The following is a 26,505-nucleotide window of genomic DNA, read 5'->3' on the forward strand; positions in this document are numbered from 1 at the left end:
AATTCCACTCTTACGTCAGTACACAAAAGAAATGAAAGCATATGCTCATAAAACTTTATGTGTGTGTTCATAATAGCCATTCAGAGCAGTCAAAATAGGCAGAATTCATCCAGATGTTCACAGAGTGATATAAATCAAATGTGGCGGGGCTGGAGAGATAGCCCAGTGGTTGAGAGCACCGGCTGCTCTTCCAGAGGACCCGGGTTCAATTCCCAGCTCCCATATGACAGCTCACACCTGTCTGTAACTCCAATTTCAGGAGATCTGATGCTCAGTTAGAATAGGGTTTTATAGTAGTACAGGCGGGGGGGTGAGGGGTTGCCGAGGTTTAGGACCCCGATTGGCTGACATTTGTCTAGGGGGGTCCTGGTGAGTGTGTTTTGGCAGGTGGTCCTATATACAGCAGTTGGAATGCTAGGCATTTCCTTTGAATGGTCTGCTCTTGGGTGGTGCTCAGTAATCTCAGTTTGTGGTTTTTCCTGCTACCACGTATTGCTTCAGAGTAAACTACTGAGACTCAGGCCTCTATTAAATTTATCAATGGCCGAGTTCTACTCTGGCAGGTGATAATGGTTGGAAGTTAAGAACTTCCTTTGGGTGGCCTGCCCATACTTAGCTTATCATGGCTGGCTCCCACACCACCATCCTGGGTCTCCTTCACAGAGTTCCCATGATGGGATGGGGATTTCCCCCACATTGTTTTGCCATGAGCACGCAGGAATACCTATATATCTCAGAGCTAGTCACTTTCATCATCTATTTACAAGAGATTTCTAGTTAGTTCACAATCACCTGGAATGAAATGTATTGTTCGAGACGGTATCTTATATCCCACAGGAGGTTTGGGATAAATCACTGAGTAGTTAAGACCCCACTGGTAAATTCCTTCCACTCAGCTTAAAGTTTTGCTTTTAAGATGTTGTTTGTCAGGGCTGGAGAGATGGCTCAGTGGTTAAGAGCATTGCCTGCCCTTCCAAAGGTCCTGAGTTCAATTCCTGGCAATCACATGGTGGCTCACAACCATCTGTAATGAGGTCTGGCGCCCTCTTCTGGCCTGCAGGCACACATGCAGTCAGACTATTGTATACATAATAAATAAATAAATATTTAAAAAAAAGATGTTGTTTGTCTCACATCTTATCAGCTGTAAATGATTCATTCTTCCCTCCCCCTGAATTCCTATAAAAATCCCTTTATTGCCGGGCGGCGGTGGCACACGCCTTTAATCCCAGCACTCGGGAGGCGGAGGCAGGCGGATCTCTGTGAGTTCGAGACCAGCCTGGTCTACAAGAGCTAGTTCCAGGACAGGCTCCAAAGCTACAGAGAAACCCTGTCTCGAAAAACCAAAAAAAAAAAAAAAAAAATCCCTTTATTGATTGCTACTAATTGTTCCAAGATCATACAGCTAATGCATTAAGTTGGACAACATTTCCTGAAAGTTCACATTCACTGGAACTTCAGACCATGATCCTTTTTGAAAAGACATTCATTTATGTGTTGTGTCCCTTACCTGTAGGACCCAGCCATGATAAGCTCAACAGAGGCCTGAGTCTCAGTAGTTTACCCCGGTTCCAAGAAAGACCACAAACTGAGACGTCCCAGGCACCACCCAGAACAGACCATCCAAAGGAAATTCCTAAGGTTCCAACCGTTGTAGATAAGATCACCTGCCAGCACACACTCATTGCTTTTCACCAGGACACTCCTAGACAAATGTCAACCAATCAGAGGTCCTGAGTATTAGAAATCCCTCACTCCTACCTTTGCTACTACAAAAACTCAACCCCAACTGAGCTCTGGGCTCTCTGACCACTCCAATACGATGAACACAGGGAGAGTCCAAGTTTGCAGACTTGTGTAAGAATAAAGGCTCTTTGCTTTTACATACAGGACTCCATCTCCTATTTGGTTTTGGGGGACTCCGTGATCTGGGCATAACATTAACCACAAGGAGACATTCTGAGAGACTTGTTAAGCAATTCATCACTGTCCCAGCATCATAGGCTATGACCTCCCTCCACCCCCACCTGTGTCTGCAGCTTCTAAATTGAAGCTACAATAAATACAAGGATCAGTATCTCATGTTCAAGTTGAGATGGAAATGCAGGTTCATGTGAGTGGTTGGGCAGAGGTACTTATTGCAAAGAGTGCCCAGGCATGTTTGCTTGAAGCAGTTATAGTCTGGCCCTGAGATTTAGCAGCAAAGGGGAAATGAGTTTCCTGATGAAGGAATGAGAATGCTTTAGAAACCGGGGACTGAGAACCACAGGCCGTGATCATGCTCAAGGCTGGAGTTGGAGGATAGCTTGAATCCGGTTCAATGCTCGCCTGGAAAACATAGACCTGGCTGCAAAGGAAGAAAAGGGAAATTGCTTGATAATCTTTCATGACCAAAAGTGATGATGGAGAGTGTTCACCATGGTGCTCTATGCTTGGGTGGGTGGAGCTGCTTCTTTTCCTTCCACGCTTCTGCAGCCTATTCTCTTTTGATGGCTATGGCGAGCCTTTCAAAACAAAATCCAATCGACCCCTCCCCTTCTCTTCCAGGTGTTCTCCGCTCCCTCACGGCTCCCACCTAGCCCCAGCCACTACCTCATGGGGTTTACGTTAGAGCAGCTTGTCGCCCTGGCTACCTTCCTTCACCTCCTCCAACAGTGAAAGCCATCCTCAAGCGAAGATTGCATCTATCGCTCCTCTGCTCTGAAGCCTTGGTGGCTTCCCTTCTGACTCAGAGTTTACCTGTGTGACTCAGAGCAAAGTCCCATTAAACCCTGACCGTGGCACACAAGAGTTCATCTCCACATCACACGGAGCCTGTGTTAGTGGCGGTGCTCTCCACTCCTGGAGCTTTTGCGCTGCGTCCGCGGGGCTCCTCCCTCACTTCCTGCAGGTGGGAACTTTATCCCTTCTCTCAGGGAGGTCTTCATCTCCACCTATTTCCCTTCTTTATTTTTCCTCTTAGCATTTATGAGCTTCTAACATGTTAAACACATAAAACTTTTCAAATGTCGACCTTTTTACCCCAAACAAACACATATTTTAATACAAATTTCATGAGGAAACATTTTATTTTTTGCTTTTCAGCTTGTTGGAGACACAGGTTGTCCCATAAGTTACTAAGTAGCCCAGAATGGCCTTGATCTTGGACAATCCCATCTTGGCCTCCCAAGTGCTGACAACTACATCCAATCTTTTGATCTTGAGACAGGATAATATCATCTACAGAGTTCAAACACAAAATCCAGATATTTAAGATGCAAAAAAAAATATTGCAAAAAAGAAAAAATTCCATAATTGTTTAAGTAAGTTTATGATTTCGTCAAGTTTATAGCTATCCTGGGGCCAGATGCAGATAACTGGTTGGACAAAACGCCTAGCTAGTTTATGCCACCCCACCCCAGCTTAAGGAAAAGGATGTTTGGTCTGTGTTATTCACCAAAACCTAGAAGAATGTCTGGGGTGTGGTTAGCATTGACAAATGCCTGTTCCACGGAAGGGCAAATGATTAAGCAAACTGGGTGATAACAAGATGCTGGATGACTAACCACACAGAGACTATCCTACTACCTTTCAGAGTGAAAAAAGACACGAAACATAATGTAAAAGCCAAGATTCCTCTGCTCGGATAAAAACTGCATAGGTGTGGCTGTAAGCCACTTCCGGTTCTTTTGTTTCATATAAAGATCCGGGTTCCCAAGCTTGCCTTTGGCCCTCTTGTCGCCTGAATCCACACTTGCAGAGACACCACTTTGCGCATATGATCATTTCTGGCGTAGGACGCTACGTGGAGCTCCTCATCAACCGCCTCGTATGTTTCCACACGCTGCTACAGGTTAGAACGCCATTCTGGGAATAACCATTTGGCCTCCAGTAAAATAACTTCCCCATCATAAAGTACCTAAAACTCTTGCTTGGTGAGCAATGATTAAAAAAAAAAAAAAAAGATCAAAACAAACGAGAGTGCAACTGTGCACCAGGTAGCTCCAGAACCTTAAATATATAGAGGCCCTAAAAGCTAATTAAATTTATCTCTATTCCATAGGTTAATAAGGGAACATGTTCCTAACGAACAGGGACTTAAAAGTACCCAAACATTGCTTTCGGTGCTAAAATAGTGGGATTGCAGGTGATGTTTTTAATCTTAACACTTTTTCTGTTATTCTTGTTTACTTTGTTGTTGTTTTTTGTTTTCTGTTCTCACGATCCTCTTGTACCAGTCTCCCTAAGTGCTAGGTCGTGGGTGGCAGTGGGCCCGGCCCAGGCTCTCGAACGTTTCAATCCTGGAGTTCTATTGTGTGTGCCTGTATACTTTGCATACCTGTAAGCGTTTGTGTATGATCAAGTAATTGTAAAACCTGGACCAGCCCAACAACAGGAAATCATTCTGCAACATCTGGAAAACAGAAGCACAGCCCAGGCCGACTCAGCCCACACTCCACCCAAATGAGGAGTGTGCGGGGGCGGGGAGAGCCCGCTAAACCGAGGCTAAGGCCCCGCCCACGGGGACGAGTCCTTCTCAGGGGAACCAATCCGCAACCTTATGCAAATAACACGTGGGAGTGGCTAGGGATGTCCTCTGCCTTCGAAGCCACTCCGGAAAAAGGGACAAGTGGGGAACCGCGGGCTAGCCCTGATTGGCCAACCCGTGCGTGGGGCGGGGCCTGGAGGCAGACCAGCCTCAAGAAGGGTGGCGCCTGCGCTCGGCGTTCTAGCCTAAGGACGTAGAGGGGTGCGGAGTGCGGCACCGCAGGCCTCGGGGCGGGGCCGGAAGTGGGGCGCTGAGATCCCCACTTCTGTGTTCCGGGAGGCCGCCGTTCCCCCGGATCTGTTCCTGGTCCCTTTCGAGTCACAGCCTGAACCCGGGAGACCGGAGCCTTCAGCCTGGGCGGGGCGGCGCGGACCGGAAGGACGCCATCCCGGCCTCGGCCATGGAGGCTCCCGCGCTGTCCCTAACAGAGGAGGACCTGACTGAAGTGAAGAAGGACGTGAGTAGCTCGGCCGGGATGGGCGCAGCGGGACGGGCGGGGATGGAGGAAAGCGGAAACCCGGAGCCGAGCGACGGGGAACTTCGGGTCGGAAGAACGCAAGGTCGGGGCACACTGCACAACCCGTCTGCTGCATCCCGGGGCTGGCTGGAAGTGACCCAGCAGCCAGCCGTGAGTCCACGGCGCCGGCTTGGGTGTTTCTTTGCCATCCGCTTCTCACCGGTGGCTCTGCACCCTTGCACCCTGTTGATCCCCCCCACCCCAGCTCACCCCCGCGGGAGCTGCTTCGCTAGGGCCCACGGAGGACTCTGTCAGGAGCAGACGCTGAACCAGGTGTGCCCCGGCAGGAGAGCAGATTGGGGGAAACTCGTCTGTCCGGGGGGCTGCAGAAAGCTCGCCAGCTGAAAGCACAGCCTGGAATTCCCCTAGTAAGCAGACGCCCACGTATTTAAATGAAGGGGGGTGTGCGTACATCTAGCGAGGCTTGATTCCCAGGTAAACGTTGAAAATACTCAATAGCTAAATTGCCCTCTTCTGCTTAGAGCACGCACAACTGCACAGAAACCTTAATATTTGAGAAAGATGACTTGAGGCACGGTATGTTTTGTTTTTCTTCTCCTTTAGTTACGTGTTTTGCCAGAAAAGAAAGAAACCAGATAAGCACCACTTGTATAATATACGTGAATTCACATTAAAAACAATAATTCGTTCTTGCTTAGCACCATAGTGCTATTGAAAAGTCGTCTTTGCGAACTTGACAACAAGTTGTTCAAGACGTTCTTCCGCTTCAGATCTTTTTTCTACCATCCCTTACTCCTTGTAGGGTTTATTGCACTGCACCCATAATTAAAGTTGGCATGGTTGACTGGGACTTGCGCTGTAGGTCCCTTGTTCGGTGGAGTAGGCAGGGCGCTTCTTACACTCCACTTGAGACTAGGTCTTCGATAACCACTGTACTCTTATTAAAGATTCCAGGAAAACCATGCACATGACAGCTATGCTCCCAGTTCTGTTTCACACAGTTTGGAATTTTCTCACAATCCTTAAGATAACCTGTAAGGAAGAGAATCTCTTTGCATTTTATAGCTGGCAAAGGCGGACCAGACCTGCCTATAGACACAGATGGGAAGACCACTGCGGACCTCTGTTTCTGGTCCAGTGGGTTCACTGATGTTACCCTCCCCGGAGTTCCCAGTTTAGACCTGTGTCAGGTGTTCATAACCGTAGAGAAGCGATGCATGAGCGGCAAGGTGGCTACAGAAGATATTTTTTTTTCAGGTGTCTGTCCTATTTTCAGAACTGCTGTGACAAGCTTGAAAATTCATCCACACAGTTTGAACTTCCTTCTTTCTCAACTCCAGACCTTTATTTACAGGTGCTTTTTAGGAACCAAGTTTTAATATTATACAAATTATTCTTCTGTTTTCAGTCATTGAACTATTTACTATCCTTCCCCCCAAACTGCTTGGCGTCCTTTTAGGAAGTGGCTGAAGTTATTTACATGAGGCTCTGTTTTCAGGCTTTCTTTCTGTGGTGTCTGTTGCCTGTGGTCAGCCATGGCCTCAAAATACTTAACGGGGACGTGACAAGTTTATATGGTACAAATTGAGCACTCTTCTAAATAGCTTAAAAAAAATCCTGCACTCTCCCACTGCATCTGGCCAGGGCCATGAGGCAAACCTTTTCCCCAGTGTATCACACTGTATGTGTTACCTGCCTGCTAGTCCTTTAGTAGCTAGCTGTCTTGATAAGATTAGTTTTTATGGAAGAGAGCTTCGGTATGGGGTTGGTACCATGAGGTTTCAGACATCCCCTGAGGGTCTTGGCACAAGTCCTTATGTTGTGGGGGAGCACTGTCCTGCTGATGATCCCCCAGGTGTAGGCGAACTTTTTTTCCTGGCTGCAAGTCCCAAGTAACTACACATAGGCTTTTATTAATTACAAATGCTCAGCCAGTAGCTCAGGCTTGCTACTAGTTAACTCTTATATTTTCAATTCATCCGTATTTTTATCTAGGCTTTGCCATGGGTCTTGGTACCTTTTCTCAATAAGGCATGCCTATGTTCTGTCTCTGCTCAAGACTCCTAACTATGCCCTTCTTCCCAGCATTCTCAGTTTGACTCTCCCGCCTAACCTTATTCTGTTCAGCTATTGGCCAGTCAGCTTCTTTGTTAAACCAATCATATGTTCACACAGTGTAAAGGAATATTCCACAGCCGGGACTTCTCTGTCTCCAATGTGTCTCCTGTGCTCCTCCCTCTTCTCGTCGATTGTTTAATATGTCCTTTTTTGGTTGAATTTGGTTTAACAAATAGAGATTCCATGGTAGTCTGAAGTTCATAATGTAATTTGGTTCTAACAGTTAAATTAAGAACTAAGACAAAATCCTGTTTTTAAAATAGCTTAATTTTGCTGGATGGTGGTGGCGCATGCCTTTAATCCCAGCAGAGGCAGGTGGATCTCTGTGAGTTCGAGGCCAGCCTGGTCTACAAGAGCTAGTTCCAGGACAGGCTCCAAAGCTACAGAGAAACCCGTCTCGAAAAACCACAGAAAAAGAGAAAAAGAAATAAAGCGTAATTTCTTGAAGGAAAATAGCCATAAAATGATAATTTCAGAATATTGTATTGAATTTTTCATTCATCCAAAGCACTGCACTCTGAAATGCAGATTATACAGCATTAAACAGAACACCACTGCTTCTTACCTGCTCCAAATATATAGGTCATTAAAGCTGAAAAATAAAATATCTTTCATGGGGCTGGAGAGATGGCTCAGTGGTTAAGAGCACTGCCTGCTCTTCAAAGGTCCTGAGTTCAGTTCCCAGCAACCACATGGTGGCTCACAACTATCTTTAATGATATCTGGTACCTTCCTCTGGCCTGCAAGCAGATACAGTACTGTATACATAATAAATAAATATTTTTGAAAAATAAAATATCATTCACACAATTGTACAATTTCAAATTTGGCCAGTACTGTGAAGACAAGCATTCTACTTTGGATGAGATGGTGAGATGTGCCTGAGATTGATTCCCGGAGGTTCTGACAGAGCTGGGGGAGGAGCACCTGCAGGAGAAAAGAATTCACTGACAGGGACCTAAGACATCAAGGCCTCTGAGGGAAGACAGAGGTAACACGATGAGATGGGAAATGTGGTCTAAGTAAACTCATGAAGGACTTGATTTTTTCTGCTAGTAGAGGCTTGCTAAGGAATTAATAGGATTTTTGTTTGTTTGACTTTTAAGGATCTTTCTGCCTTTTCTGTGGACTAGGACATGAGTAAAAGTAGAAAGTCTTGACTAGGTGTCCTGAGAGACGGTTTGGATCAGGGTAAAGGCAGCAGCGTGGGTGAAGCAGAAGTTCAGGGTGCTTTGTAAGAAGAGCACAGAAATAATGGGACTTGATGCCAGCTGAGACTGACGGTCTGAAGAGAGCGCGAAAGGAGAAGTACTAGCTTGATGCTAGAAACCTGGACGACGACAGATGAGATGCGAAGGGGTGAGAGGTGTGGAGAGAGACCACAGTGAATCGGGACATTGTCGTATTTGTTCGGCAAGGAAGTTGTGTCTGGAGGAACAGTGTCCCTGCTCTGAGAAGCCAAAAAAGATGAAGGTGAACAGGTTCTGTCAAAAGAGCAGATCATTGGTGACGTCGGTAAGAGCGCAGGGACAGAGTGGACATGTCTGGGGATGAGTTGGGAAATGAGATAAAGAAGTAGGAATCTGTTGCTGCATGAGGTGTGTCCAGCTCATCCTGGATGCTGAAGTGGGGTTCTCCAGAGATGACCAGTGAGCTCAGTCTTAAAAGATGAGGAGGAGCTTAGGGTATGAAGAGAGAAAACCAGACACGTGACAGCATGAGACAGTGTCAGGCCTCAGTTGTAGAGGAGCAAAAGTCCTAGGGCAGACTGCTGCTGAATTACCACACTTTGAAGACTCTTCCCTGCCATGATTCCGTAGTCACTGGACATTGACCTTTTCCTGTCTGTAAGAGATGAGGCTGAACAGACACTGAGAGAAACAGTTAATAAACAGGACCTCCAGAAACTGAAACGCTTCTGTAAAGCAAAGGACACGGCCAACAAGACAAAACGACAGCCTACAGAATGGGAAAATATCTTCACTAACCCCACATCAGACAGAGAGGTCTGATCTCCAAAATATACAAAGAACTTAAGAAATTGGACAACAAAAGATCACATAATCCAATAAAAAAAAAATGGAGTACAGACCTAAACAGAGAACTCTCAACAGAGGAATCTAAAATGGCTGAAAGTCACTTAAGGAAATGTTCAACATCCTTAGTCATCAGAGAAATGCAAATCAAAACAACTCTGGGATTCCATCTTATACCTGTAAGAATGGCCAAGATCAAAAACACTGATGACAACTTATTCTGGAGAGGTTGTGGGGGAAAAGGAACACTTCTGCATTGCTGGTGGGAATGCAAGCTGGTACAGCCCCTTTGGACGTCAGTGTGGCAATTTCTCAGAAAATTAGGAAACAACCTTCCTCAAGACCCAGGAATACCGCTTTTGGGTATATATCCAAAGGATGCTCAATCATGCCACAAGGACATGTGCTCAGCTATTTGTTTGTCATAGCTAGAACCTGGAAACAACCTAAATGCCCCTCAGTTGAAGGATGGATAAAGAAAATGTGGTCCACTTACACAATGGAGTACTACACTGCAGAAAAAAATAACATCTTGAGAGAAAGATGGACTGAGCCTTCATACACATCATTCTAGTTTGTCTTCCTAGATGGTTTAATTCTTCATCCTTATTTTGTCAAGGAAGACCCTGAAGTAATTGTACCTACTTATCAAAGTATTTTGTAGATTTAGGATTTTAACAGAAGTGTATCTCATTCCCGAGTCATTTCCTTAATTATTTTCTAGATTTTTTTTTAATGTGAATGTTTTGAATATATATATATATATATATATATATATATATATATATATATATATTCCTACCATGCTTGTCCCTGGTGTCCACAGAGGTTGGAAGGCCTCTGTCAGATCCCCTGGAACTAGCGTGTGGATCATTGTAAGCCTCCGTGTGGACACTCGCAAACACCCAGATCCACTGCAGAACAGCAAGTGCTCCTAACCGCAGAGCCACCTTTCTAGTCCCAGTGCTCTCAGCTTCTTAGCTTGTTCAGGAATACCCAGTAAGTCACAGGCAGAACACAGTGTCGCTGTAACTTATATAACAGTTCAGATGTCTATTTCCTCCTGAAAATTTGTAAAAGTCTAGATGATGTCTGAAAGAGAGATTTGAGAAAGGAGAGAGTTAGAAAATGTTGCTTTTCTGTTATCAGCCCTCCAGGATATAAGGACCTGTGTCAGGCAGTGCCAGCCGTGCTGGAGTGGTGGTGATTGGCAGCAGTGAAGAAGAATTGGGGTTGGTGGATGGTGTAATTCCAAATGCGCTGAGAACAGGAGAACGATAGGAAGATACACTTGGATTTAACATGTTGAGTTTGAAGTGTCTTGAGGTGTCACAGTGGAAAACATCTTGATCACAGACATAAAGCTGACTTGTCAGCGTACATGGTAAAAAGGGCCATAGGAGTTTTTCAAGTTCATCTTTTAAATAAAATCTTTCACCCACATTCACAGTACTTTCAGTATATTCAAAATGCCTTCTGTGCTGTCGTGGCAATTTTCTGATTGTTTCCTTTGACCCCAATCTTGGTTCCCCCTAATCCTTTCTAAAAGTGTCCTATTGCTTTTTATTTATACACGTTTGATGACTCTTCCTCTGGATTACAAGAAACATTCCTCAGCATGTTGTAAAGTCTTCCATGTCAGATGCACACTGTAGCTCTTCCCCACTGCGCTGCTGCACAGCTTCAGGCCTTTCTAAATCCCCAGCCTGGAGGGAGCCGTGCACCTGTGCTTTCCTTGTTCTTGATTAGTGGTCTCTCTGTGCAGGGCTGCATCATGTGGTCCTGTAACTACTGCGTGTGTGCTGTGTATTCCCCAGCTGAACTGGGAGCACTTTTATACAGTGTGCAGCTCTTGTTCGTCTCCTTATGTTCATGCTAGGAACTTACACATAAAACGTTTGTTGTGTGGATAAATAAATGTGTGTGGGAATTCAGGAGATTAAAAATCTTTAAGAAACCTCCAAATGAGGCAGCTTCCCTGCCATTGTTTAGTAACTAGGCTCTACTGAAATCTTCCACTGCCTTTAGCTCATTATAAATGTGAGTCATATTAATCACCATTATCATTATCCCTAACAGGATCGATCGCATAGTATGTACTGTGCAATTTCTAAGCAATTTGCATATTAATTTATTCCTTCGAACTATCACATGCAGAAATAGGCACAGAGGACTTAAGTAATTAGCCCAAAATCATGTGTCTAGTAAGCAGGCATGAATATGTAATGACTGGCATCTGATTATCATCATCGTTTATTAAGACAAACATGGACCTGATTTAAACAGTTCACACTGTATGCATGAGCATTAATTACACGCTACCTCATTGATACGTGCACCATTTTGTTTGCATGTTTCAGTTAAGGCCAGCCTGAACTAGCTTCTCTTAATCTAGGCTTTCCTCTAGTCTCCTTTTTCTTAATTTTTCCAGCACTCCCTCCTATTCCTTTATGTTCCTCTTTGTGCATCCCTTCCTTCTTCCCACAAAGACTGGCTCCATGAGTTGTATAGGTTTCTAGCTGACCTCACAGCCAGACATCTGGGCCCTTTGGAGTTTTGAGTTTTGTTTGTTTATACTGGTTTCCCAGTGAGGTGATGTAAAAATTAATAACATTAGAAAGTTGCAAATTGTGATACTATACACCACGTTGTTCTCCCTGGTCCTAATTGTGAAATTCCTTTCTTAATAGTTACTAGAATCTAAAGACCTTTTTTTCTTTACCCCTAAATTAGGGGTAAAGAAAACCTCTGCAGACTCTAGCTTCTGCAGGCCCTCCTCCCATCAGCTGGGTCTTAGTTTTCAGGTGTGATAAAAGATGAACCAGACCTGGACAGCGGAGTCTGGGGACTGTGTGGGACCCACTTGTGTCTGGGGCCCAACCCTCCTGACCTCAGAGCATTGCCTCATACTGCCTAAGAGTCCTCTCTAATAACCAGTCACCGCTGTGTTTTTCCATGTGTTACAAAGTAATGCTTAAGCATATTTTCTTTTGTCCCTTAGGCTTTAGAAAATTTACGTGTTTACCTGTGTGAGAAAATCATAGCTGAGAGACATTTTGATCATCTACGTGCAAAAAAAATACTCAGTAGAGAAGACACGGAAGAAATTTCTTGCCGAACTTCAAGTAGAAAAAGAGCTGGGAAGTTGTTAGACTACTTACAGGAAAACCCCAAGGGACTGGACACCCTCGTGGAATCCATTCGCAGGGAGAAAACACAAAACTTCCTGATTCAGAAGATAACGGATGAAGTGCTAAAGCTTCGTAATATAAAGCTGGAGCATCTCAGAGGTGAGGGATGCTGTGCAGCAAGCTAAGGGTCAGAACTAGTTCAATTTACGTTCTTACCAGATACATTATAATGTTACAACAGTGATATAAACCCAGTTGGCTGCATTTGTATTCACTTAAGATTAAGAAGCTTGTTTCTAAAATGTGCCTTAAACGTAATTCATTCAGGTTACATTCAGATAAGTTCAAAAACACCATTACATTACATTTTAAGAAGAGGAGCTCTGTGGCTTATGCCTATATATTCCTAGACGTAGGAAGCCAAGGCAGGAGTACTGCCACAAGTTCAAAGCCAACCTGGGTTACATTGTGAGTTCCAGGTCAGCCTAGTATGTAGAGCCATACTCTGTCCTGACCACCGAAGGACAATCTATAGGCCATGGCTCTTAAGTTTGCCTGAGCTTGTCTCTGTGATTTTCCCACCAGTTAATCAGAAGCAGTGATTGGCACATGCTTATAAGAATCCTGCATAAAGTACACATGAATTTAAAACCAGTCAGCTTGTGAGAGGCATGGGACCTGAGACTGGCCAGAGAGGAGCAAGACACCTCCCATTTCACCCTCAGCCCACGGCACTCTCTGATGGGACACTGTGTAGAACTCTGCTCAGTTTAAATCCCCAAGATGATACTCCCACCCCTTCCCCATTTCTCCAGAGCACCGAGTTACACACACACATACACACAGTTGTAGCCTAAGCTTACGTGTGCATAGGCTATAACTGTGCCTGTTCCTCTTGACGTTGGCAATAGAGAAGTGAGTTATTGAAGGCTCTGCCTGTAAGAAACTTGAATCTGGATGTCTTTATTGTGTCTCCCCTTCACGAGCTTTATGACCAGCATCTGAGTCAGGTTTGGTGGTCTACATCTGGGCGCTTACGAGAGGACTGTGATTTTTTAGATCAACCCGTGCTACTTTCTAAAATCTTGTTTCGAAAAAACCAGTGAGTCAGAGATGGGGAAAGGGGTGTGTCTAATAGTGAAAAAATTAGCAGAAAAGATGACCTGCAAATTCACTTTAGATTTCATTGGTTTCACCGCCGGGGCTGCTGTGCCTGAAGACAGCTGCACTGCCTGTGTGCTAGGCGTAACAAGCAGTGTTTGCATCCATCCTGTCTGGGCTGACTGTCCATTAGACCAGCAGGACATGGTACAATTCCATGGTTGGAGAAAGCACTGTTGTTTGAGCCGCGATGGTCGCTGGCTACCTGTAGCTCCCACTGTGCACGGCAGTCCTGGAACACTGCATGGCTTGCCTGTTCAGTGCCAGTTTTGTCAACCCTAATACTAATACTAACAGCGAGTGTCTCAGGTCACTAAATCCTCTTCGGTTCTAACACTTAAGAACCAGTAATGCCATTTATTGACTTGTAAGGTGTTTTTTGCTTTTTCAAGACAGGGTTTCTCTGTAGCTTTGGGGCCTGTCCTGGAACTCACTCTGTGGATCAGGCTGGCCTCCAGCTCACAGAGATCCACTTGCCTCTGCCTCCCAGGTGCTGGTATTAAAAGTGTGCACCACCACTGCCTGGCTTGTAAGATTTGAGTATATGTCTGATTACATTTTGTTTTTAATAAAATAATAATATTTTTTGCCAGAATGCTAAAGAATGTTTCTTAGATAAAAATGGTAGTTGTAATCCTAGCACTCAGGAGGCTGAAGCAGGAAGACTCAGAGTTCAGGTCGCCCTGGGTTGCTTAGCAACTGCAGTACTAACCTACGGTGAGCTGTAGTAATAACATGTTACACTCTTTCGACTGTGGAGGGGCCCATCACCCAGCTCCCAAATGAATCACACGCGGAGGCTCATCTTAGTTATGAATGCCCAGGCTTAGCTTGGCTTGTTCCTTGCCTGCTTTTCTTATATTATCCCATCTACCTTTTGGCTGCTGTGTTTTTCCGTACACTTATTTCTTTAAATCTCACTGTGTGAATTGCTGTGTAGCTGGGAGGCTGGCCCCTGATGTCCTCCTCCTTCTCGGGGTACTCCTGAACCCCTCTCCCAGTTTTATCCTTCTGTATACTCTCTGCCTGGAAGCCCCGCCTATCCTTTCTCCTGCCTCACTATTGGCTGTTCAGATCTTTATTGGACCGTCAGGTGTTGGAAACAGGCAGAGTAACCCAGCTTCACAGAGTTAGACAAATGCAACATAAACAAAAGTAACACACCTTACAATAATATTTCCAGCAGTGAGCCCTCTCTCAATGGAAATAAAATTAGCTATGAACAGCTGCTTGCCTTTTTTTTTCTTTTAAAGGCCTTTTTTTTTTTTTTTTTTTTTTTTTGATATGTCTGAGTTGTTTGCCTGCACTTGCATGCCTGGTGCCTGCAGAGTCCAAAGAGCGCATCAGCTCCCCTGGAACTGGAGTTACAGATGGTTGTGAACCACCATGTGGATGCTGGGAACTGAACCAGGGTCTTCTGGAAGACCAACCAGAGCTCTTAACCTTTGAGCCACTTGGCCTCCTACCCCACCCTACCCTTCAGCTGTCAACTATGCAAGTAATCATTGAATGTGAACAACGTGACATTGAGTTAGCTGCCTTGAGGTGGCGGCCTTAGCCTGCAGTATAAATAGTAGTATTCTTGTCAGAGAGCAAGTGAGGTTTGCAGAGGATTGTGACAGCAGCATTTGTAGATTGCAGCTGAAATCCTGCTGCTGAACATCAAGGGGCAGCCTCTAATCCCAGCTCTTAGGCGGCGGTTGCAGAAGCCAGCCTGGGCTACACAAGACCCTGCCGCAAACAACGTACTAAGGTGGTACGGGAACTAGCTCACAGTCCTCGAGGAGTTAGAGGGTGGGAGGCGTGTCCATTTTGGTTCCTTTCTCATTTGCTTTCTGGATGCTCTGTTGTAGGCTTGCAGTGCAGCAGCTGTGAGCCCTTTGCAGCTGCAGCCACCAACAACCTTTCCAGGTCCAATTCAGATGAGAGTAATTTCTCAGAAAAGCAGAGAGCATCCATGGTCACGTACCACCCGGAAGGAGAATCTAGCACCGCTCCCTTTTTCTCCACCGAGTCTTCTCTGAATTTGCCAGTCCTGGAAGTTGGCAGAACTGAAAGCAGCAGCTTCTCCTCTGGCACTCTTCCTCGACCTGGGGACCCCGGGGCCCCTGCTTTGCCCCCAGATCTGCAGTTGGAAGGAGGAACTTGTGGAAACTCGAGCGAGATGTTTCTGCCCTTACGGTCACGTGCTCTCTCACGCCAGTGACCTTCACTGCCTAGTGTCTGAGTGTTGGAACAAGTTGTGAATGATAGAATCTTTTTATAAAACCACTGTAACAGTACGCTCACGCTTCACATGTGTCCTAAGTCACAGTGTGCACATCTCTGTAAATAGGATTTCTTAAAGACGCACACTAGGTGTAGCTGGGCATAAATCATGGGTATGTGCTTCTCTGTATTGGCCCTTTTCTCTTTTAGATGTTTAGTATTTTGAACTTTTTATAAGACTGATTTTATCAATATATTTCTCAATTTGAGAAATCAACTCATGGGCTGAGAATAATGTTTCTTAGCACATTTATGCTACATATTTTCAGTTTGATATTTTCCCCAATGATCTGGCTGTACATCTCAGCAGTACGCTCTGGAAAGCCAGGCATTAAGAAGAGTCTCCCGCTCCTTGGTTCCGAGAAGCCTCAGGTTCTACAGGAGCACCTGATGGCATTGAGTCTCCTGTGGCCACAGTTCATTTTGTACTGCTCTTGCCAGCCGACTAAGTGCCTTTGGATTTCAGCCTTCGCGTCCTCATTCTTGGCTCTGGAGAATGTCATTCTGGCTGGGCAGTGGGTGTTTGCCTTTCATCCCAGAGGCGGAGCTCTGAGTTCAAGGCCATCCTGGTCTACAGAGTGAGTTCCAGGACAGCCAGAGCTACACAGAAAAAAAAAAAAAAAAAAAACGGAATATCCCAATAGGATATTACTTGTAACTAATTAACAGTACTTGTAATTGGTTAAAAATACTTCCTCTGAGCCTCTCATTCTTTTCCGATGAACACTGCTATATGGATAAAGTAATTAGAAAATTGCTTTTGGAATATGTGATAATTTTGTTTCTAATATTTTCATCAAGCAGCCACTGGCTGCAGCTGTGTTTTTATTGTATTACAAAGTTTGACTAACTTTACACATTTAAAAATGCTGATTGTTTTCATTTAAATTATAAATACATATTTTCTGACATCCACCTTCTATATATTTCTATTTAAAATGTAAGAAATGAAAAGTTGCTATTAACAATAAAAAATTTTAAGGTAGTAATGTTTCAGAGTCAAAAACTCAAAATGTCTGATTTTCGAATGTCTAACCCTTCTTATATATACTGGTTTTTAAAATAGAAAACAGTATTTCAAAGCCAACATGCCTATGATTCTATCACTTGGGAACTAGAAGCAGAAGCATAGTGAGTTTGAGGTTACACAGTGAGTTCAAGGTCAGCCAGAGGCTGTAGTCAAGACTCTTTAAAAGTGGCAGGGAGGAGAGACAGTAGAGGAGCTATAAATTGAGAAGATGCCTTGACTCCCTAGTAGGCTGTACTTTGTTACTAAGCTAACGGATACAGTAGTACAAGTTATTTTTTAGGAATACACATTAACACAGTATAAAAATCATACTTCCCCCGTTCACTTTTTAAATTGCTTTTTGTTAAAAGCATGCTGTTTGTGCAGTTGTAGGTTTAACAGAAAAATTGTGCAAAATAATTTATTAAATCCTCTTCCTCCCTGTTCCCCATACTTACATTGATTGATGTGGTAACTTGTTTCAGCCAGTAGGCAATATTGATGCATTGTTATTAACCAAAGTCCATATCTGGGTCCTCCCTTGGTTGTCTGAGTTGCAAGTTTTTAGGAATATATGTTACATATCTACCCCAAAAGTGTCCTAGCCAAGTAGTTTATTTTCACTGCTTCAAAAAATCTTTCCTGATGCACCTGCTCTGCCTCCTTCCATTCCCAGCCCTAGCAAGCACAAAGGCCAGTGCCTTTTCTAGAGTGTCTCGTTGTTGGGGCATAAAAAAGAGAGCCTCCTCAGGCTTTGCAGGGGGTGTGTCTCATCCTTAGCATAGTACTAGAAGGGCCAAGCAGGCCAGGGTAGTGGCGGTTAGTAACTTAGGTTGACTCTTTGTTTTTTTAATCTTTTTAGTTTTGTTTGCATTTTTCATTTGTTTTATTAAATAACTGTATAGTATATATGTGAATACATGTTTGTGTGTGTGGAGGTCAGAGGTCAATGTCTGTGTAGTATGTGTGTGGAGGTCAGAGGTCGATGTCTGTGTGTAATATATGTGTGAGTACATTGTGTGTGCCTGCATATGGAGGCCAGATGTCTGTGTGTGTACTGTACTATGTGAGTACGTGTGTGTGTGTGTGTGTGTGTGTGTGACTGCGTATGGAGGTCAAAGATCTATGTGTGCTATGTGTGTGTGTGTGTATGCGCCTGTGTATGGAGGTCAGAGGTCTATGTCTGTGTGTGTACTATGTGTGAGTATATGTTTGTGTGTGCCTGTGTATGGAGGTCAGAGGTATATGTCTGTGTGTGTAATATATGTGTGAGTACATGTTTGTGTGTGCCTGTGTGTGGAGGTCAGAGGTCTATGTCTATGTGTGTAATATATGTGTGAGTACATGTTTGTGTGTGTGTGTGTGTGTGTGTGTGTGTGTGTGTGTGCGCCTGTGTATGGAGGTCAGAGGTCTATGTGTGTGAGTACATGTTTGTGTGTGCCTGTGTGTGGAGGCCAGAGGTCGATGTCTCTGTGTACTATGTGTGAGTACATGTTTGTGTGTACCTGTGTGTGGAGGTCAGAGGTCGATGTCTCTGTGTGTACTATGTGTGTGAGTACATGTTTGTGTGTGCCTGTGTATGGAGGCCAGAGGTTGATGTCTGTGTGTGTAATATATGTGTGAGTACATGTTTGTGTGTGTGTGTGTGCCTGTGTATGGAGGTCAGAGGTCGATGTGTGAGTACATGTTTGTGTGTGCCTGTGTGTGGAGGTCAGAGGTCGATGTGTGTGAGTACATGTTTGTGTGTGCCTGTGTGTGGAGGCCAGAGGTCCATGTTCGATGTCTCCAGTCGCTTTCAGTCTTACGTTTTGGAGACAGCGACTCGCTTGGCCTGGAACTCACCATTTGGCTAGCCTGGCGGATCCTGGGATCCTGGCTCTGCTCCCACACCCTTGGGTTAGAAACGCACACCACTACATCCAGCTTCTCGGTGGGTGCTGGGAACCCAAACTCGGGCGATCATGTCTGCAGCAGGCGCTTTATTGACCGAGCCATCTCCCCAGCCCCTGATACTCAACTCTGAGTCCTTATTTTATTACTAGAGATTTTTATCTCCTGTCGGAGAGGCTTTGCCATCCCAGCATCTTGATGCCACTTTCAAGTTTTCTTGAAATTCTGTTGTTTTACGTGCTTGTCCATTGAGCTCTCATTCCTAGTTGGTTTGCTTTTGAAACAGAATTTCAGAATAACCTGAGGTAGCCTCAGGCTCATTACATAAACAAGGGTGGCCTTGGGTGTCTGATCCTCGAGCCCTCACTGCCGAGGGCTGAGATTACAAATTATTACCACCACAGCCAGAACTAAAGATGATTGGGGGAACCCAGGACTTTATACTTTGAGAACATCTTTATCTCTCAGTCTAGGTACTTGGATGGAACTTATTTTAGAAACACTCAGACCTATTTTCTCATAACTTTTGACTCAGCAATATTCATTGATGTCGCCCGTGGATGGCCGTTGAAATAATTACTAGGAATATAAGCATGAACAAGGCCGTGTAGCCCCTTCCATCCTCAAATTCACAGCCCTGTCTGGTGTTAGGAGGTAAGAATCAGACAGGATGCTAGTTGTTAGTGTGTGACCTTTGACCAGGGATCCTTAACTGGGATCTAAATATTTGTAATGATACTAACTTCTTTAAGGTAGCAGGTAAAATTACTACACTGGCCTCTAGTTTGTGGCAATCCTCCTGCCTCATCCTCCCAAGTGCTGGGGTTAGAAATGTGAGGCCCCACTCCACGCTTTTTTGTTCATACCGTTGTTTTGCTTTGAGCCCTACATAATACATAATACTAAATTGGCAAGGAACCCTTTGTGTGCACCTCTCTGGCCCCCAAAATTTGCAACAGCCCACCCGCCTCAATCCTAGGATTATAGGCATGCATCACCATGCCTGGCTTTTCTGTGCCACAATTACCAGCCGAGAGTGACTATGGCCACTGGTACAGATTTTAGGATTCCTTGGGGGAAAGCAAATATAACCTTGCTTGGCTACTGTGGAATCCCCACCTCCAGCCTCTTTCCCTCCGCCCAGGAGCAGGAGCGCAGCGCCGCCGCTAGGGGACGCAAACGCATCACTTGCCTGCCAGTCTAGCGACGGGGCGGGGCCAGCTGCGACTTCCGGCTTCCGGCCGAGAGGGTGGGCGTCCGCAGCCGTCATGGCAGCTGAGGAGAAGGACCCGCTGAGCTATTTCGCGGCTTACGGGAGCAGCAGCTCCGACTCGTCGGGCGAGGAGAACAGCGAGCCGGAAGATGGGGGTCGCAAGGAGGCGGCCCCGGCCCCGACGACGGGCGGCCGCGGGAAGCAGGCGGAGAAGCGGCTGCCGGGCCCCGACGAGCTGTTCCGCAGCGTGACCCGCCCGGCCTTCCTCTACAACCCGCTCAACAAGCAGATCGACTGGGAGCGACACGTGGTGAAGGCGCCCGAGGAGGTGAGGTCCCCGGCCCCGCGGCCGCCCCGGGGCCCGCCCCCCGCACGCACTCAGCCCGCGGGAGGCCGCGCGTCCCTTCGGCCCCGGGAGCCCGGGGGGTGTCAGCCTGGGCTCCCCCGCCCCTCCGCGCTCGGGGCCCCCAGCCGGGCGACGACTAACGGTGGTGACTCCCCGCCCCCCGCTGCAGCTTCTCCCCGAGACCCCTTCCCTTTGACGCCGAAGTGCCTGCGCTGCTGCCGCCAAGACAGTGTCTCTGCCGCAGCCTCCTGAAGGGGTCAGCCTGGCCGTAGTATCTGAGACTGGATTCTTCTTTGGTAACTAAAAGTTATTAGCTTTGTTTACCTAGGGAACCCTTTGACTTTTCGCTTAACAGTATTGTGATGTTGATGGAAAAGAAAATGTGTCTCTAAAGCCTAAAGGATTAGAAAATAAAACAGAATTAAAAAAAAAAAAAAAAGCCAGCCAGAAAGATGAGCAGTCAGCAGGGAGGTGCATGCGCTCGTATGGATCGCAGGAACCTCGGTTCGTCACAGGGTTTCTTAATGTGCTTACTTAACAGCCTCCAAAGGAATTCAAAGTCTGGAAGTCCAACTATGTACCGCCCCCGGAGACCTACAGTACTGAGAAGAAGCCGCCGCCGCCGGAGCTGGACATGGCGATAAAGTGGTCGAACATCTATGAGGACAATGGTGATGATGCCCCCCAGAATGCTAAGAAAGCCCGGCTTCTGCCCGAAGGGGAGGAGACCGTGGAATCAGGTAAGAGTGCTCTTGAGACCGCAGCCCTTGATGCATCTCTTTAAGGAGAGGTACTCAGTGAGCGGCATTTAGACCCCGGTGAGCTGACAGCCTTGACTTTGAGTATTAACAAGAATCACTTCCATCATCTTTGGGTTTTCCGATTTATTTGGTGTGAGACAAGGTCTTTGTAGGTTGGATGCCCTTTGAGGCCACTTTGCCTTTGCCTTGCAGTAGTAAGATTAAAGGCAGGGGCCACCTTCCCAGCTGTGCCTGAAAGCAGACTCTCAGAAGTCCCCAGTGCCTGGTTACAGCGACGGGTGTTCCTTCACAGGTTCCTGTAACTACGGCTGGCATGTGTTGACGACTTCATTTTCTATTGAGACAGTTGTGCTTTGGAGCTACAATTAGCTTGGCAAAGCTGTGCACGGGAACAGGACATAGAGTTTCTTGCTTTTGTTGGTAATCTCATAATTTCATCTCTCACTTGGTCTACCACAGTAATCTAACAATTTCTAGTACACTCTTGGTAGTAATTTAGTCTCCTTTACCTGGGATGGGCCAGTGCTGCTCATGTGTGCTCTGTGAGAGGCCCCATCTGGTCCTCCGTGTGTGGTCCCACAGTCCGCAGCCTGTCGAGTTGAGCTCAGCATTCTGGACTATTGTTTTAAAGGCCATTTGCCTTTTTTGTTAAACAGATTTCTGATCTTCCAATACAAGGGCCAACCTTAGCAAAAGGTTGTTCTCTCTATAGCAGGAGGGTGTCTACTGTTGCTGAGGATGATCTTGAACTGAGTTCTCCTGCCTCCACCTCCCTAGCACTGGGACTGTAGGCATATCCTTGTCAAGGTTTTTTGAAGCTCTTAAAGTGTGAATTGTAATACCTTTATCTGTGGCACTTAAGTATTTAAATACAGAATCCTCGTACAGCCTTACAAATAGAATAGGGAAATGAGTGAGAGCTTATAACTGTCCAAGGTCACAGTAAATACTTGGTGCAAGTTTCCTAATCGAGCATTAACACCTGACAATATGACCTGTAGCTCATAATCACTGTCTTGTAGATGAGGAAACAGTCAGATGTGACAGACTCTGCCTAAGTTCACAGCATTGGGAACTGTCAGCCTTATTAAGCTGAGGTTTTCTCCCATCGTGTTGGCATAGTTTAAGAAGTAATCCTTCTTCTCAAGGGACCAGTTGGTAGTCCAGGTTACCGTAGTCTGATGCCCGTACATCTCTGTCCCCTTGTGATAAAGGCCCAAAGGTTATATGCAAGTAAGCAAGGATCATCTTTTTTCTAACTTGTGGGTTCAGTTACCAGAAATTCATATAAATGGCAAATAACATCCACATTACTTACCATAGCTAACTCTGTCCTTTTAATCAGAAACTGAATGTAAGTAATTGAAAAGACAAAAAGACCAAGGTTTTTTCTGGCTTAAAGCTGGATCATATAACTCGAGGGTTGTTCTGAGACTCAGGAAACAGCAGTCATAACATACTGTACTTACAGGCTTGAAGACCCAGGATCTGCCGGGTGTTGGGATTAAAAGCGTGTGCCACCACTGGCTGGCAAATCTTGTTAAACTGGATTTAAGTGTTGGTTACTGAATCTAACTCTTGTAATAAATGCCCCCACCTGTTTAGAGATTTGGTCTGAAACTCACTATGTAGCCAGATGACCGTGAACTTCTGATCCTCCTGCCTCTGCCTCCCGAGTGCTAGGCATGTACCACCAGCACCCGGCCTGCTTTAAAAGTTTTAAAACAGGTTAAGTTATTGTTTACCTTGAGTGACTCAAGCTGTGTAATAAAAAAATGTTGTCATATCAGTGTGTATGTGCTGTGTTAGGATTAGGATTTGGTTTTGTTTTGTTTTTTTGTTGTTTGTTTTTTAAGCTATTCCTGTGCTAGTTTTTAAGGCAGTACCTTATTTTGACAATAGGGGGCAGGCGCTCACCTCCAATCACTCACAGGACTCATTTTTCCAGTTGTAGTGGTGTGTGGTTTCAGTGTTGGTCAGTAGATTTACCTGTAGTAAGTTGCAGACTAAAGAAAAGTTCCTTTTTAATGTGTTCTATAATGTGGCTCGATAGTACTCTTCAGAAATGCTTTCAACTTCTACATTACTAATTCTGAAATAATTTTAAGGTAAGCTTGATTATTAAGCTCCAGCTTAAAACCAAAATTTGTTGAACTGGGTATGGTGGCTTCACACCACTTATCCCTAGACCCAGGAAGTGGAAGCAGGAGGGTCAGGCACTAGGACCCAGCCAGGTTGCAGATTTTTGTCCTGTGATTTATGATTTGACCTTGGCAGTTTCCTTAAGTTTTTAATGTGAAGGCCTTAAAACATCAAAATATTTTTATGTCACTGTATTCTGTATTTTGAACTTTAGTTCAGCCAGCACAGAGGCTTTTGTCTGTAATCTTAGTACCTGGAGGCTTGAGGTAGGAGAAGCATGAAATGGGGCAAGTCTAGGCTACATGGGAAAAAGGGAGGGGGTGGAGAGAGAGCAGAGCAAAGTCGAGGCTGAGGGTGTTCAGTATGGAAGGTTGTCTGGAAGAATTTGGTCCCTGCTACCATGGAAGTCAGGAGGTGAGAAGCTGTGTGTATCTGTGGAATTCTTTTGGGGTGGGGTGGTGAGGCAGGGTGTTGCTGTGTAAAGCTGGCTGGCCTCAAACTCCTAGCAGTCCTCCTGTCTCCGCTGCCTGAGGGATAGCACTGGAGCACCACCACCACAGGTGGCTGAATTCTTGCATCACATATTGTTGAGGGAGATAGGTATGAATTAGCAGCTAGTCTGTGCTCGCCTGGGTATATTGAGCCACATTGAATTTTTTTAAGTAGAATGAAAAGGTCCACTTTTTCAGGTTTGATACTTTTATTTATGTAACTTTTCTGTAGCCATGAACAGTAACGGTGTGGGTGGGAGGAGGCACTTTTTATTGTATGGTTCTATAGTCTTCCTCTACCCAAATTTTCCTTAGTCTGTTGCTGTAAAGATGTTCTGACATCTAAGAAGGAATGGTCCAGAATTAGAAGAGACAGCTGTGAGATTCTCTGAACCTTCTTGTGCTTTTAACCTCAGAACATATGGTGGGTTGATTGTAAGACTGGGAGAGGAAATCTGAGAGGAAAAGTCCGGCTGGTGGCCACTTAGCATGGCTACAGGTGGTGCATGTTTTGTAGAAAGAAACTGCTCTGGTCTCATGAAGTACACTGTGTGTCTAAATATATACAATGTGTGCACTGGTAAATTTGGGGGCCAGCTTTTTCAGAAAGAGCTGGTTTCTGTGGAAATTAGATAAATTAAGCCACATTAACATGTCCCTAAAAAGTTAAATTACAATTTGCTGTAATTAAAAAAAAAACTGCATGTTTTCAGATGTAGTTTAATATCGGGGTTCTGAAAATAGTATTTAGTTTTTATTGGAAGGCTTTCAGACAGCTGATGAGTGAGCATTTTGGTATAAAGTTAATAATGGGTTTTCTGTGTTGACTTTTTAAAAGACTTACTAATGAAGCTCTCCTCTTCCCCACTTCAAGATGATGACAAAGATGAGCGTGCGTCTAAGACACGAAAAGTGGAGCCAGGAGAAGCAGCCAAGAAGAAGAAGTAGAGGAGTGGGGCCAGATCGCTGGGGCTGCAGAGCTCTGGGGATAGATGTGTCGTTGGGTGGAGTGTTGGCTGTTGTGCATTATTACGAGAAAGTATTTATGTTAATGAACTAACAGTATCGCCTCAAGACTTTCCACTGTAGAGTTCATTTTCTTATTTAAAACCTGTATGTATTTACAACTCTAATGGTGACCTGTGGTTGTGAACTGACAGAACTTGGAAGCATTCTGGCTATCATAGAATTGGTGGCAGGCTTTGAGAGTTTTGTCACATGGACATGCCAGTGCTCTTTGAACCTTTTATAAAGGAATATATTTTTAAAGTAAATATATTGTAATGTACTGTGAACTTGTGGGTGCTTTTCATTAGTGTCTGTACAGTGTAAATAGCTGATCATGGAAATAAAATAACTTAAGTCAACATTGCTATTATTGGATGCCACTAACGAGTGTTTGTGACAGGCGGCCCATTGGCCCTGTGACCTTTTAATTCTCAGTAGGGATTAGCATGTAGGGAGAGTGTTCCATGTTTAGGTGCCTTGTACATACTTCTCTCCAGTGGGCCTGTGAAGTAGACGTTACACCCTCCAGTTTCAATGAAGAGAGCTTGTGGACGCTCTCAGGGCTGCACAGCCATGAGTGAAGACTAGCGGATTCTCTCGGGACTCTGACTCCAGAGTCAGATTAAACTACCTGACTTCTTTATCAATTCCAAGAAAATGATCATCTCTTCCATGTCTACTTCTGTTATTGGGGAGGTCTTTTCCTGTCCTGATTATTCAGCTGCACTTACCATATATGCCTTAGAGTGTGATGATTTGTTCATTTCCTCATTAAATATACCGAAGATAAGGCTCTTGACAGCAAAGAAGAGCATAAGGTATCCACTTAAAGTTGAGTCTGTTGAGTATATGTGATATAAGAGACATATTAAAATTCATCTGAATTTTTAATTTAACTGAGCATCTTGTTTATTTTGTGGGCTAGGGGTGAAGCCCAAACCTTGTTCATGCTCGGTGAATGCTTTGGCTGGCTGCTGTGCTGTGTGCTTTCTTTGCCCAGCTCCTACGTTAATGCTCTGCTATGTATAGCAAGCAAAGCAAAATGAGCTTCTATTCTGTCTACTTCCTGGGTCTTTATTCTCTGGCTCCTCCTCCAACTTCCCTGGGGCCAGCATATCCTATGCTGTTATTCTTCCCACTAGTTAATGGCAGATTCAGACATGCCACCACCATGGAGAATGTTTTCACAGTTCACACACTAAGGTTTGCCTTGGGGGTGTATATCCCGCTCTATCTCCACTTGCCCTACATACTGTGTCAGAAGGCACACCTCCCATGTTTCGCTTCTGCCCCCTGCTGTACCACCTCCTAAGTCTGGTGGAAACTTTCTTTCATTGGGATGATGTTCTCACACAGCTCTTAATCCAGCTGCAAGGGACGGTTTACAGTTCCCAGGTGTGCTGTTGAGATGCAGTATTCTGTCTGCCTCATACTCTTTGCTTGGTCTGGCTCTCTCCAGTGACCTAGTCAACTCTCCAAGAGTTCAAGTGTTTCCCTCCTTCATATTCTTGGATTTATTTCTCTTCTGCCCACTACTTCTCAGTACTAAGTGTCTAGCCAGAATGTACCAGATCCTGTAGGCCAGGCTTTGTGCTATGTTCTCTTGGTAAGAAATTATTACTGTTTGAGGAAAAAATGAGGTACAAAGACTAATTGACTCAAAGGTAGAGGAGATAGCCCAATGGGTTTAGTAAGCTGTTAAACTGGACTACGTAGAATTCAATGCCCAGAACCCACATAGAGCCAGTTCCCATAATTGCTCACCAGTCTACACTCACATGTGCACCCCTCTCAGTACCAATACAAAGAAAGAATAGGGTTTTTTTAATATTTAAAAAGTAGGGGGACAGGCTGGAGAGCTGGCTCAGTGGTTAAGAACACTGACTGCTCTTCCAGAGGACCTAGGTTTAATCCCCAGCACCCAT

General features: G+C 45.1%; 2 protein-coding genes across 2 annotated transcripts; both read left to right on the plus strand.

Annotated features, from left to right (window-relative positions):
* The first annotated feature begins 4,722 nt into the window (after positions 1-4,722).
* Positions 4,723-16,635, plus strand: Bcl10 (BCL10 immune signaling adaptor). Its single transcript, XM_038311986.2, has 3 exons — positions 4,723-4,985; positions 12,162-12,450; positions 15,306-16,635. The coding sequence occupies exons 1-3, from the start codon at positions 4,929-4,931 to the stop codon at positions 15,656-15,658; spliced, it is 699 nt and encodes a 232-aa protein (XP_038167914.1). The 5' UTR covers positions 4,723-4,928; the 3' UTR covers positions 15,659-16,635.
* Positions 16,636-19,837: 3,202 nt separating this feature from the next.
* On the plus strand, positions 19,838-25,476 carry C14H1orf52 (chromosome 14 C1orf52 homolog). The gene is made up of 3 exons (XM_038311206.1): positions 19,838-20,160; positions 20,720-20,918; positions 24,447-25,476. The coding sequence occupies exons 1-3, from the start codon at positions 19,888-19,890 to the stop codon at positions 24,518-24,520; spliced, it is 546 nt and encodes a 181-aa protein (XP_038167134.1). The 5' UTR covers positions 19,838-19,887; the 3' UTR covers positions 24,521-25,476.
* The last annotated feature ends 1,029 nt before the right edge of the window (positions 25,477-26,505 follow it).

The sequence above is a fragment of the Arvicola amphibius genome, chromosome 14, assembly GCF_903992535.2.
Source record: "Arvicola amphibius chromosome 14, mArvAmp1.2, whole genome shotgun sequence".
In the NCBI taxonomy this organism is placed as follows: Eukaryota; Metazoa; Chordata; class Mammalia; order Rodentia; family Cricetidae; genus Arvicola; species Arvicola amphibius.